We start from the raw sequence: 14,563 nt of genomic DNA on the forward strand, positions 1-14,563 counted from the left end.
TTGAAAAGATCATAATCTTTATTTGCAGATAAAAAAATCTTTTAAGGTCACCAAATTTTCGTTAATGTTACCAGTTAATGCGGATTTGTATTATCCGCCCCTTATCGGCTCGTTACACATTTCCTCAGCCCTGCCCGGAAGAAACCGCCCACTCCGTTAATTACGCTGCTGTAATGCTTCCCAACACGCGGCGGCAGCACTGGAACGCCGTGCGTGTGCTGTATAAATGAAAAATAGGCAATTACCATGTCTGGTGTTTGTTGTCCCTGAGGGAGATCTATATTATAAAGTTATAGCACTAACGTTCCTTGATAAAGACTTTTACACAATTAGAGTTCTACCTGTATCTTTTGGCCTTTTTAAACTGGAACCATTAATATTCTGCAAGACACCGTATATATAATGTAACTTCATTTCCATTTCTGCTGTCCAGTTGCAGGATTTTTCATTTATGCCATACAGACACTATACTGTACATTCATATTTTAAATCCTATATGTTTCATTATAAAAGAACGGAATGCTGCAAAAATAAATACATTTCATGACACATTGATTTGGCACTTTTCCAATAAATATCATCTAAAGAATAAATGATTCCCTGAAAGCTAGTGTTCCTATGCATTTAGGCTGCTCAACCAGCAGAACAACTCCAGCAGTTTATGTTTTGCAAGTAACGACATAAAACTGCTCATCATCTTTAGAATTCCAAAACATTGCCAGAAATACTGGTTCTTCTCATTATTCCTACCCAGCTTAGGAATTTTCATCTGTTTTTGTCTGTGTGTTTCTTTGGTACAGTTAAGGTTGCAAAATTCTGGGAATTTTCCATTAATTCCAATATATTCCCAGTAATTCCCACTGAAAGTTTCCAACTTGGAATATTCCTAAAACTCGCCAGCTAAACTTCCCATGGGATGGAAAGTTTCTGGAAATTTACCTCCCCTTTGCAACCCTACGGTCAGGCAACTCTAATCTCAGTGTAAAAATAATTCTCCAAGTCTGATGTTCTGAAAATCTTCCTCCAGTGAAGACGAAAGATGAATGGCAGGATTATCAGACAGAGTAGGAATACCCGTAGGGGACAGAGCAGGAATGTGAGCTGGAATGTGAACTGAAATGTGAACTGGAATGTGAGCAGAAATGGGCAGCAGAGTCTGAGTGGGAAAGTGAGACATGAGAAGGAACATGGAAGGAGTTCAGGATCCCGGGCTGCCACAGGACCCTGACTGAGCCTTCATCCCCCAGAGAGGTGGTGGGATAGCTGCTGATCCACCACGGTATGGAAGATTGTGTACAGACAGCATGATCCCTCTCAGAGATCCTGGGGAACAACATCCAAGAGCTTCTGAGCAAACACCGTGGAGGAAACTGTACAAAAACAAGTAGAAACAGGACGTCACTCACACATGCACACGCACACACACACACACACACACCAATGGCTAAGGGGACACTCACAAATGGCCTGCTGGAGCCACTTGGGTTTGTTGCTCCAGGCGACACCGAAGTAGTAGAAGGGGATGCCCGTGCTCATGACAATGACTCCGAGGCCACATTCTGCAGGCGTCTTCCAGAAGGATACCACGATGAGGAATAAGCAGGCCAACACAAAGCTCACCGGCAGCAGAAGGTTCACCTGCCCAAAGATACTGCGGTTACCGTGGTAGGACAGCACTGAAGGCCAAAGTGCAGTAGTTACAGTACATTGAGAGGGATTTGTGTCACATGAGGATGTTTGTAATCACTTTGAAACTGTTTGGTAAAGCTGCCTGTTCCAGTGAAAATCTGACCGGACATTTAATGGATATTCTTTTCCTCTAAAGAGCTCTGTAGGGTAGTGCTTCTTCAGCTATTCTTCAACAAAGAACTGCTTTGTTTTGAATCAGCACTCTGTATAAAACTCAGACAATATTTCTGCAATAGAGTGCTATGATGGGTTATTGGTCACCTCTACAAGGTGTCTAAGCTCCAGCTAGGTCATCCCCCCCCCAACCAACCAGAAAACTGTCACTCCCAGTGCATGATGGGTGCTGGAATCACATTCACCTTGATTGGCCGATCTAAGTTAGGCTTTCTGTAACGCAGCCACATCATGCCAATGATTGCCATGGCAATGCAGACCCAATTAAAGAAGCTGAAGAAGTTGATGACGGAGGAGATGTCGTTGGAGAAGGCATAGAGCAGCGTCATCACACACTGTATGGGGAAAAATGCCTCTTGTAAGTAGTGATACACACACACTCACACACACCTAATTCCACACATCTAAAGGAGCGTATATCAGAATGGAGATACCTACAGTGAAGATCAAAGATGGCACAGGGGTCAGCAGAGAGGGCTGGATCATGGAGAGCAAACTGGGCAGATGACCTTCACGGGCACCTACAAAAAAAAGCCTGCAGAGAAACCAAAGGGTCAGTTAGAGATTATGCAACTTCCCTACAAGTCAAGTGTTCCAGTCAACAAGGACTGAGAGGACACAATGAGCAAAGATGTGTTCAAGGGAGCATCTTATTTTACCAGTCAAGTGACATTTTTGGAAAACAAAAAAAAGTTTTTGTTTTTTTTTGTAAAGTACGTTTCAAATACAAGTATTTTTTTTTAATTTTGTTTGCATGGACTAAGGAATCAAATTAAAGTCAGTGACTCTATGTGTCAGTCTAACGTACCTGGAGGAGGTGAAGAGTGACCCATTAACAGAGCCAAAGCATGACAGACCCACAAACACGGGGATCATCCAGGCCATCGGACCCAGGTGCCAATTCCCAAAGTCCTGGAGGGTAAGGAGAGGTCTCAGGGCATTGGCCGGTCATCGACTGGTCTTCCACATCAGTGTGCACATGACCTGTCACTCACCACAGCAACAGCCTCAGACTGCAGCATCTCTTCCGGGGTGAGAGTGGTGAAATAGGCCAAGTTGGTGAGCACGTAGACAATGGTCACAAGAGGCAGAGAGATCATGATCGCCCGTGGGAGGTTCCTGGACAGAGGAGAAGGCATTGGCTCGCTCACGTCACCTGTCACTATAGTGATCACGTGAAAAGCTTACAGGTGAAGGTAAAGCACACAAGGTAGGGAAGACTGCAGCTGAGAGAAGGTGCCCAGTAACGGAGCTCTCTCATGCGTGCCACACATCATTAGCCCGGAGGAACACGACACTCACTTGTAAGGCTCAATCATTTCTTCTGTGACAAGATTCAAATAATTCCTGCAAGGGAACAAAAATTAGATATTAAGAATCTTTTCAGAATGTAGTAATCTACATCCTAATGAGTCAATATTAACCCAGTCAGTTATATTAATAGCTACAGACTGATCCTCTATAAAAGGGTTTCTCAAACACTGGTAAATGTAGTTTGGTCCGTAATGGGTGACCCTATTACCAGACTTAAAAAATGACCCCCGGTCAGTAAGAATGAACAAGGTGGAGCCCCCACCCCCCAGCACACTGCTAAAAGCCAGGCAAGGTTGAGAATTCCTGCTCTATAAGGACCCAAAACCACACTGAACCTGATTAGGACCAGTCTCTCTAACCATACTACTGATGTATGTATAGGTGCCCTTAACTTTACACTGTAAATGTAGGAGTCCATTTCTACTTTGCTGTACTTACCAACCACCATATGCAAAAAGGCCGCTGTACAAAGCCAAGCCGATATCCCCAACATCCCAATTGGTCCCTTCGAATGACTTCTGTAAGCTGAGGCCTTGAGCTTCACCTGAGAGAGTAAGAAAGCATGGTTTTGACCCATGACCCTGCATCCCATAGAGCAGTACATGGGTTCAGCTCCACCTGGCTCTATGGATCGTGCAGCTGAGCTGTACTTTGTATTACTTAGTATTACTTTGTAGCTGAGTTGTGTATTGTGTTATACATTCTGTTTGGAGCTTGGTTCAGTCCTGTTTGTGTTTAGCTGAGCAGAAAAGAATCATAAACGCAGTTAAATTCCAATTATTGCACTGAAAAAAAACCCAAAGCTGTCATTTCTTCAATGTGCTTTTTCCTCATTCCAACAGATGAAAATGATTTCTTTGTTCATTTAAATGTAACTATCTTGTGTTTATTAACCTATCTTTTACAGGATAAACTGAATAAAAAAATTATATTGAGGCAACTTCAAATAATTCATGTGAGCAATTTCTTCAAATGTTTTAAGTTGATTCAACATTTTCAGCGTTTTATTTTTTCAGTGTGCGAGGTGTGTAATGGGTGTGAGATTAGCTGACAGATCTGGCTAACTGACAAATACTGACAAATTCCTGACTGTAGAGAGTGTTTCTCAGGGTAGTTTGAGTGCCCCACCTTTGGCAATCTGAATGAGGCCAAGGATGATCACGACGCTCAGGGCCAGCAGCTTGGATGCTGTGAAGATGTTCTGGACCTTCGTTGTTGCTTTTACACTGCAGCAGTTAACAGCAGTCAGCAGCACTGAGTGAGACAGAGACACGGTACCACTGAATGCCATGCTGCACATGTAAATACGCATTGCCAAAGTACCTCACCTGATACAGTACACCTAAATCTATTACCCGGCTCATCCTTGCAAATGCGTTCTTTGCCCAAAGCAAGAATAAATATTATATTAGTCAACAGCCCTGTGTGTGTATGAGCCTATGTGCATTGCGCAGCCTCAGTACACGGCTGATGTAACAGCAGGAAGCATTTCACTATAGCACCTCAAACACGTGCGAAGGAGGATAGTGACAGGTACGATTCTTATGACTTTCAAACATCCAAAAATGAATGAAACGCGCTCAGAAATAAAGACAACCGTCGTGAAACCAGGTGTTCACGTAGTTGGTGAGCGAGTTTGTCCTCTCGGAAACTTACAGACACATAAGCAAGCGATGAGTTTGGCCGCCTGTTCGGGGACCGGGCAGCCAGGGAAGAGGGGCTTCAGAAGGTAGGTGGCAAACGTATAGGCGATGATGTACTGCGAAGACGGCCTGATGATCAGCAGCTCGATCCACAATTTCAAGAAAGCCGGAAAGGGACCGTATACCTCCAGGATGTAGGCATAATCTCCTCCCGACTTGGAGATGGTGGTGCCGAGCTCGGCGTAGCAGAGAGCGCCCACCATGGAGAACAAGCCGCATGCGGTCCATATGATCAGTGACATCCCAGCCGAACCGGCTTCTTTCACCACCTCGGTCGGGGTCAAGAATATGCCTGAGCCGATGATGGTGCCCACGATAATGGCCACGCCATTCACCAGGGTGATGGTCCTCTTCAGGACCACCGTATCCTCCGGAATGTTGCCGGACTCAGTGGACGGCATTCCCTCCTCCGTGACACTCGGCTGTATTGCGTGCCCGTTTTCATGCCTCTCGGAAGGCAACGTCTTCTCCAGGGCTCCCTTCTCCTCCTCTGCCCGATCTGGCGACAAGTGATTACTCCGTTTTTTTAACTTCGACATAGTTTCATTCAGCTTTAGCGAGGTTTTGTGGATAGTCCGTGGTTAAATCGTCCCGCTACAGGCATCAAAGACAGGATCTTTTAGTCGACGTTAAGCCTTCACATGTGGTCTGAGGGATAGTCGCAGTGATTCTCCTACAGGGTGCACGGCTCTCCCAACCTATCCATAGTTTGAGGTCTACTTGAATGAAGCGCTCCCCGGAGTACTCGACGGAGAAAACGCGTCACAGACTCCCCGAAAAGTCCAACGGCGCGTCTTTATCGCCATCTAGCTCAGAATTACCTGTATTGCTCGGGGCTGCAACATCGTGAAACACCATAAAACATAACACTTTTAATAACTTTTTAACACAATCATGTATGGAGTCACAGGAGTGCATTAAAAATGACAAATTTGTAAAAGAATAGGAACATAAACATTGAGTTAGAAAGCATTTATTTTCTCATTCTTTTTTTGTATTTTATTTTCTTACTCGACATGTATGTTCTTATTATTTAACAGATTTATTGTTTTCATGGCAATCCTATGACTCAATAGCAGATGGTACAAGTGAGATATAAATATATTGTGGATTGGTGCAGGCTATAAGTACGATGATGGGCACAATGATGGGTGATGCGAGAAAACTGTAAAGTGTGATTCAGTTTCGTCAGGGCTGCACGCTAAACAAAAACTGTCTTACGATCGCACTCTTTTTCACACACTTGGCATTCTGTTACAAACCAGGCTACAACACAGCCTAACCAATACTTAAGTTACGCTTTTCTGTAGCATTTTCTGTATTCTTAATATCAGTGTGAATTAGCCTATATTCTAGAAATTTAACCGGAGTTTATAAAACAGCCTTAGGGCAGCGTTGAAACAGCCGTGGTGGAGTATTTGAGGCTGGCAGCGCCCTACAACGTCAATGATGATGAAATAGCCGAACGTTTTTCATCAGCAAATAAGTGCGAAGTAGGAAACAGGAAGGTAATTCAAGCGCAATTTAAACATACAGATTTTTAACAAAACAGAAGTGAGACAGGGGGAGCTTCAGGAGTTTCAGCGGGAATGTCACAGCCTAGACCGGGGTGAGGTGTTACTGGTGGTAAAGTTTGACAAGCGGGGAGCGAAATCCAAGGCCTTTCCGTAATCAGCCGGGATCATGGCCCCGCCCCCGGCGCGCCAAACATACGTTCAAATGAAATTAAAAGAAACACTTAATTTCAAAGGTTTTCAAAAATGGACACTATGAAAGTTCGATCTAGATATTTACCATTTCCTTTCTTACCTAAAATGAAAGAAGTTAATTTCAAAACAATTAATTATATTTACCCATGCGAGAAATTATTAAAAGTAAGATTTAATTTGGACTGTGATGTATGCACGTTTTGTCTAGAAGATATTGAAACTCAGGAACATCTTTTCTACACCTGTAATATTGGGTCAGAATGTAATATCTTTTGGGACAGAATGTATGAATGGTTAGTTAATTAATTAGTGGTTATTAATGGTTAGTAAAATTTAATAGGCCTACTTATACTTGACTATCATATTACAGTATTACGTTTGGTGTCATTATGCAAGACAGAAGTTGAATTCTTGTGCAATATATTTATTATAGGTAAGTTTTTTATACACAAATGACAAATAAATAATGATAAATGCAATATATTTTAATTTCCCACGTGTGGACTAGGGTTAGCAGTGCTAATCACTCACATTGGCAGACCTACTGTCAATGATCTGCATCCTGAACGTTATACAAGTGGCTGCCATATCCCTCTGCTGTCAGTGAATTTACTGTTTTGAATTTACCCTCTATGAAATGTTTCATGGAGATAAAGATGTCTTACCTTGAGTGCAATTCGTGCAACACTTAATAGGCCTATCAGAAAAGCTCTTATTGGCCCCAGTCTAGCTCATCCTGTCTTTAAGGAACCTAACACCACAGTGTCTGCCTCTTATGCCCAGCTGGTTATCACTGACCACTAAAGGGGAGTGGAGTGGATTTAGTGCAGGCAGGGAAATTTGGAAACAACAATAAAAACAATAGCTCTGTCATGCCAGGGCATGGTGTCGGCATAAAGTAGGCAACAATACACTTTGCGGCTCCAAGACAACAGAGGGAGGGGTTTATTGGGGATACTGAACACACTGGGTAAACTACAAAGTAACAGAACGACGAGGGCGGAAAAACAAGAATTAACTACAAAAATATCCAAAAAGGTAACAATGAGGGGAAAAGAGCAACAAACAGCACTTTCTGACACAAATTAACACAAGGACTAACTGGCAGGAACTTAAATACACAAACCAGACTAAGCTAATGAGGACACAGGAGAGAAGTATTAACCTAACAAGCAAGCAGAGAGAACACAATATGAGCAAAAGGTGAAACTAAAGACCAGGGAGAGATCACAAATTTAGGAAGGTTGAATTAGAAAACACTAATCAAACACTAGAAATACAAGACTGATACAAAACTAAGTACAAAAAGCCAAATCCTAACACAGGGAAGGGGACCATAGATAGGAGAACTATGATAGAAAATAAACACCAGGAAAACCACAACTACAAACACTGGAGGACAAAAGTCAAACAAAATACAGAACAGGTGAGGTATGGATGTGCCAGCCTCAAACCCACAACCTGCAGGTTTACAGACTGAGCCTCATGCTCGGCCAACTACATTGTGTGGCAGTCGGGGGAATGGGGGAAACACATTAAAGAAGACTAGGAACTAAGCGAGGGGGAAAGGCATAATGGCCAGCAATGCCTGCTGGCCAAATGGGGAAGCGTCACTGGAGTAGGGATCAGAGGGCACTGACTCTGACAGGCTCTCAAGTATGACTTGGCTCCCCTCATTTGTACCAAAGAACCAGCAGAGCACAACCCAATAACAAATAACTGTAGAATTAGGTGATCAGTAATCATTGTTGACACACCACAGCACAATGTTTCTTTTTCATTTAACCCATATGTGACATCATGACACAGCAGGGGGCAGCTAATTCAGTGCCAGTACCTTGCTCAGAGTTGAACCAGCAATCTTTCAATTATAAGTGCACCTCCCTAACCATTAGGCCCTAAATGTACACATTGGTACTTTTGTCTGACAGTGAATGTTCCCATTTTTTAGGGCCCATATCACTGACATTCCCCCCTTTACAGCACCCCTGATCATTATTGCACAGTATTAGTTTAATTAAGCACTATACTAATATTAACTATTCATCCGCATGATCACTTACTCCATACAGGGGAGCCCCAGGAGACAGGGCACACCCAGGGTACTGCATTGGTTGTCATTGTTTTATTTATTAAAGTTGGATGGTTTTGAAGTCGACTTCATTCAGTCATGTATGGCTTTAATGCACATTAGAAGCACTCCATTTGTGCAGTTAAAAGGGCAATCTGAATGACTTCACAAAGTTGAACAGATCATCTCAATGTTTATTTACAGATAAAAAATATAGAATATAAAAGAAAGCAATTAACATTTCTATAATGGTTCACATACATATGTAAACTTACTTTTGTTTAAGGTCGCCAATTTTTCGTTAATGTTACCAGTTAATCCGGATTTGTATTATCCGCCCGTTTTTGGCTCGCTGACATTTTCTCAGCCCTGCCCGGAAGAAACCACCCACTCCGTTAATTACGCTGCTGTAATGCTTCCCAACACGCGGCGGCAGCACTCGAACGCCGTGCATGTGCTGTAAAGATGAAAAACGGATTATCACCATGTTTCGTGTTTGATGCCCCCACTAAACTATCCTGAGGGGGGGTCAAAATTATAAAGTTATAGCACTAACGTTCTTTATAAAGAATTTTACACAAATAGAGCTCTACTGGTATTTTTGGCCTTTTAAAAAGTGGAACCATTAATATTCTGCAAGACACCGTATATATAATGTAACTTCATTTCCATTTCTGCTGTCCAGTTGCAGGATTTTTCATTTATGCCTTACAGATATAATTCTGTACAGGCACATTTTAAATCTTAGATGTTTCATTACAAAAGAATGAAATACCTCAAAGAATACATTTAAAAGATTAATATATTAAATGATACATTGATTTGGCACATTTCCAATAAATATCCATCCTCTAAAAAATAAATGTTTCCCTGAAAGCTACAGTGTTCCTATGCGTTTAGGCTGCTGAACCAGCAGAACAACTCCAGCAGTTTATGTTTTTGCAAGTAACAACTTAAAACTGCTCATCTTCTTTAGAATTCCAAAACATTGTCAGAAATACTGGTTCTTATCATCATTATTTTTGATTGTATGTTATTCTCTGTATTGTTGGTCGTCTCCATGCTTATTCCTATCCAACTTTTCATCTCCTTTCCAGACTTTTCATCTCTGTTTTTGTCTGTCTTTCATTAGTACAAGTAACTCTAATCTCACTGTAAAAATAATTCTCCAAGTCTGATGTTCTGAGAATCTCCCTCCAGTGAAGACGAAAGATGAATGGCAGGAGTATCAGACAGAGTAGGAATACCCGTAGGGGACAGAACAGGAATGTGAGCTGGAATGTGAACTGGAATGTAAGCAGAAATGGGCAGCAGAGTCTGCGCAGCTGCTGATCCACCATGCATTGCAAGATTGGGTACAGACAGCATGATCCCACTCGGAGATCCTGGGGAACGACATCCAAGAGCTTCTGACCAAACACCGTGGAGGAACCTGTACAAAAACAAGTAGAAACAGGACGTCACTCACACATGCACACACACACACACACACACACACCAATGGCTAAGGGGACACTCACGAATGGCCTGCTGGAGCCAAATCTGACCGGGCATTTAATGGATATTCTCCCAGACCTCTGTAGGGTAGTGCTTCTTCAGCTATTCTTCAACAAAGAACTGGTCTGTTTTGCACCAGCACTCTCTATAAAACTGGGACAATTTTTCTGGAAATGAGTCCTATGATGTGTTATTAGTCACCTCCAGGAGGTGTCTAAGCCTCTGCTAGGCCATTATCCCCCCACCCCCAACCAAGCAGAAAACAGTCACTCCCAGTGCATCGTGTGTTTTTTTTTTTGTTGTCTTGTCTATGTTCACTGTCTGCAGGGGCACATGCAAGTAAGCATTTCATTGTACATGGTACTCGTAGTTGTGCATATGACAATAAAAGAATTGAATTGAATTGATGGGTGCTGGAACCACATTCACCTTGATTGGCCGATCTAAGTTAGGCTTTCTGTAACGCAGCCACATCATGCCAATGATTGCCATGGCAATGCAGACCCAATTAAAGAAGCTGAAGAAGTTGATGACGGAGGAGATGTCGTTGGAGAAGGCATAGAGCAGCGTCATAACACACTGTATGGGGAAAAATGCCTCTTGTAAGTAGTGATACACACACACACACACACACACCTAATTCCACACATCTAAAAGAGCGTATATCAGAATGGAGATACCTACAGTGAAGATCAAAGATGGCACAGGGGTCAGCAGAGAGGGCTGGATCATGGAGAGCAAACTGGGCAGATGACCTTCACGGGCACCTACAAAAAAAGCCTGCAGAGAAACCAAAGGGTCAGTTAGAGATTATGCAACTTCCCTACAAGTCAAGTGTTCCAGTCAACAAGGACTGAGAGGACACAATGAGCAAAGATGTGTTCAAGGGAGCAGCTTAGATGGTATCTCTGATGGTTCATCAGCCAGTCGCTGACATCAGTAAGTTAGCTGAGCCACACATGTGTTTTTTAACCGTCAAGTGACATTTTTGGAAAAGAACAGCTAAAAAAAAAATATATATTTTTTTTTTGTAAAGTACGTTCAAATAGAAGTATTTTTAAAAATTTTGTTTGCATAGACTAAGGAATCAAATTAAAGTCAATGACTCTATGTGTCAGTCTAAACGTACCTGGAGGAGGTGAAGAGTGACCCATTAACAGAGCCAAAGCATGACAGACCCACAAACACGGGGATCATCCAGGCCATCGGACCCAGGTGCCAATTCCCAAAGTCCTGGAGGGTAAGGAGAGGTCTCAGGGCATTGGCCGGTCATCGACTGGTCTTCCACATCAGTGTGCACATGACCTGTCACTCACCACAGCAACAGCCTCAGACTGCAGCATCTCTTCCGGGGTGAGCGTGGTGAAATAGGCCAAGTTGGTGAGCACGTAGACAATGGTCACAAGAGGCTGAGAGATCATGATCGCCCGTGGGAGGTTCCTGGACAGAGGAGAAGGCATTGGCTCGCTCACGTCACCTGTCACTATAGTGATCACGTGAAAAGCTTACCGGTGAAGGTAAAGCACAAAAGGTAGGGAAGACTGCAGCTGAGAGAAGGTGCCCAGTAACGGAGCTCTCTCATGCGTGCCACACATCATTAGCCCGGAGGAACACGACACTCACTTGTAAGGCTCAATCATTTCTTCTGTGACAAGATTCAAATAATTCCTGCAAGGGAACAAAAATTAGATATTAAGAATCTTTTCAGAATGTAGTAATCTACATCCTAATGAGTCAATATTAACCCAGTCAGTTATATTAATAGCTACAGACTGATCCTCTATAAAAGGGTTTCTCAAACACTGGTAAATGTGATTTGGTCCGTAATGGGTGACCCAATAACCAGACTTTAAAAATGACCCCCGGTCAGTAACAATGAACAAGGTGGAGCCCCCACCCCCCAGCACGCTGCTAAAAGCCAGGCAAGGTTGAGAATTCCTGCTCTATAAGGACTCAAAACCACACTGAACCTGATTAGGACCAGTCTCTCTAACCATACTACTGATGTACCTATAGGTGCCTGTAGAAAAGGCTGTCAAAATATGTTTTGAGTATATTGTATGTTTATTTGCGTTTTGTAATACAAATGGTTAATATAATTTAATATCTATATTTGTTTAATGTTTGTAAAACTGTTACCCGTGAGCGGTAGTTATATGTTGATTCCTATGTTTTTATTTCTGTTTCAGTAAACCACAATTGCATAATCCCCCAACGAGTATCCGGACTGTTTTATGGGTGGTGTGTTAATGCGCTACTATCCAACTATAGGATAACCTGTCAAAAGTAGGCAAACAAACCCAGTGTTCTGATCGGACACTCTGTAAAGGTTACCACCGGGAGAGAATCGGCGTCCCTTTTTTTTTTTAAACGACACTCTTTTACAGTGCCCTTAACTTTACACTGTAAATGTAGGAGTCCATGTTTCTACCCTGCTGTACTTACCAACCACCATACGCGAAAAGGCCGCTGTACAAGGCCAAGCCGATATCCCCAACGTCCCAATTGGTCCCTTCGAATGACTTCTGTAAGCTGAGGCCTTGAGCTTCACCTGAGAGAGTAAGAAAGCATGGTTTTGACCCATGACCCTGCATCCCATAGAGCAGTACATGGGTTCAGCTCCACCTGGCTCTATGGATCGTGCAGCTGAGCTGTACTTTGTATTACTTAGTATTACTTTGTAGCTGAGTTGTGTATTGTGTTATACATTCTGTTTGGAGCTTGGTTCAGTCCTGTTTGTGTTTAGCTGAGCAGAAAAGAATCATAAACGCAGTTAAATTCCAATTATTGCACTGAAAAAAAACCCAAAGCTGTCATTTGTTAAATGTGCTTTTTCCTCATTCCAATAGATGAAAATGATTTCTTTGTTCATTTAAATGTAACTATCTTGTGTTTATTAACCTATTTTTTACAGGATAAACTGAATAAAAAAAATTATTTTGAGGCAACTTCAAATAATTCATGTGAGCAATTTCTTCAAATGTTTTAAGTTGATTCAACATTTTCAGCGTTTTATTTTTTCAGTGTGCGAGGTGTGTAATGGGTGTGAGATTAGCTGACAGATCTGGCTAACTGACAAATACTGACAAATTCCTGACTGTAGAGAGTGTTTCTCAGGGTAGTTTGAGTGCCCCACCTTTGGCAATCTGAATGAGGCCAAGGATGATCACGACGCTCAGGGCCAGCAGCTTGGATGCTGTGAAGATGTTCTGGACCTTCGTTGTTGCTTTTACACTGCAGCAGTTAACAGCAGTCAGCAGCACTGAGTGAGACAGAGACACGGTACCACTGAATGCCATGCTGCACATGTAAATACGCATTGCCAAAGTACCTCACCTGATACAGTACACCTAAATCTATTACCCGGCTCATCCTTGCAAATGCGTTCTTTGCCCAAAGCAAGAATAAATATATTAGTCAACTAAAACGACGCTATAAAACAGTATTCAAACAGCCCTGTGTGTGTATGAGCCTATGTGCATTGCGCAGCCTCAGTACACGGGTGATGTAACAACAGGAAGCATTTCACCAAACGCGCGAAGGAGGATAGTGACAGGTACGATTCTTACGACTTTCAAACATCCAAAAATGAATTAAACGCGCTCGGAAATAAAGACAACCGTCGTAAAAGTAGGTGTTCACGTAGTTGGTGAGCGAGTTTGTCCTCGGAAACTTACAGACACACAAGCAAGCGATGAGCTTGGCCGCCTGTTCGGGGACCTGGCGTATACCTCCAGGCATAATCTCCTCCCGACTTGGAGATGGTGGTGCCGAGCTCGGCGTAGCAGAGAGCGCCCACCATGGAGAACAAGCCGCATGCGGTCCATATGATCAGTGACATCCCAGCCGAACCGGCTTCTTTCACCACCTCGGTCGGGGTTAAGAATATGCCTGAGCCGATGATGGTGCCCACGATAATGGCCACGCCGTTCACCAGGGTGATGGTCCTCTTCAGGACCACCGTATCCTCCGGAATGTTGCCGGACTCAGTGGACGGCTTTCCCTCCTCCGTGACACTCGGTTGTATTGCGTGCCCGTTTTCATGCCTCTCGGAAGGCAACGTCTTCTCCAGGGCTCCCTTCTCCTCCTCTGCGCGATCTGGCGACAAGTGATTACTCCGTTTTTTTAACTTCGACATAGTTTCATTCAGCTTTAGCGAGGTTTTGTGGATAGTCCGTGGTTAAATCGTCCCGCTACAGGCATCAATGACAGGATCTTTTAGTCGACGTTAAGCCTTCACATGTGGTCTGAGGGATAGTCGCAGTGATTCTCCTACAGGGTGCACGGCTCTCCCAACCTATCCATAGTTTGATGTCTGTTGAATGAAGCGCTGCTCGGAGTACTCGACAGAGAAAACGCGTCACAGACTCCCCGAAAAGTCCAACGGCGCGTCTTTTTCGCCATCT

General features: G+C 43.2%; 1 protein-coding gene and 1 pseudogene across 2 annotated transcripts; both read right to left on the reverse strand.

The window, feature by feature from the left end:
* LOC111848114 (large neutral amino acids transporter small subunit 1-like) lies at positions 1 to 5,679 on the reverse strand. 2 transcript variants are annotated; one of them, XM_072717830.1, is made up of 10 exons: positions 4,834 to 5,674; positions 4,306 to 4,431; positions 3,616 to 3,721; positions 3,166 to 3,210; positions 2,859 to 2,982; positions 2,672 to 2,775; positions 2,302 to 2,398; positions 2,049 to 2,198; positions 1,461 to 1,638; positions 1 to 1,370 (listed from the first exon to the last, which is right to left on the reverse strand). In XM_072717830.1, exons 1-10 carry the CDS (start codon positions 5,417 to 5,419, stop codon positions 1,315 to 1,317), a joined length of 1,572 nt encoding a protein of 523 aa, XP_072573931.1. In that variant the 5' UTR covers positions 5,420 to 5,674; the 3' UTR covers positions 1 to 1,314. The 2 variants fall into 2 exon arrangements, 1 of the variants encoding a protein (XP_072573931.1); XR_011993730.1 differs by lacking the exon at positions 1 to 1,370 and having other exon boundaries at positions 1,501 to 1,638; positions 2,298 to 2,398; positions 4,834 to 5,679.
* A 1,832-nt stretch (positions 5,680 to 7,511) lies between these two features.
* On the reverse strand, positions 7,512 to 14,546 carry LOC140577645 (large neutral amino acids transporter small subunit 1-like; annotated as a pseudogene).
* Positions 14,547 to 14,563: the final 17 nt, after the last annotated feature.

The sequence above is a fragment of the Paramormyrops kingsleyae genome, chromosome 11 (assembly GCF_048594095.1).
Source record: "Paramormyrops kingsleyae isolate MSU_618 chromosome 11, PKINGS_0.4, whole genome shotgun sequence".
NCBI lineage: Eukaryota > Metazoa > Chordata > Actinopteri > Osteoglossiformes > Mormyridae > Paramormyrops > Paramormyrops kingsleyae.

Excerpts from the sequence above, each read along its gene's own strand:
- LOC111848114 (XM_072717830.1), bottom strand. The coding sequence starts at position 5,419 with ATGTCGAAGTTAAAAAAACGGAGTAATCACTTGTCGCCAGATCGGGCA. Across the intron at positions 2,983-3,165 it reads GAAATGATTGAGCCTTACAA|GAACCTCCCACGGGCGATCA; the intron begins GTGAGTGTCGTG and ends TCCTCTGTCCAG. Across the intron at positions 2,776-2,858 it reads AGTCTGAGGCTGTTGCTGTG|GACTTTGGGAATTGGCACCT; the intron begins GTGAGTGACAGG and ends CTTACCCTCCAG.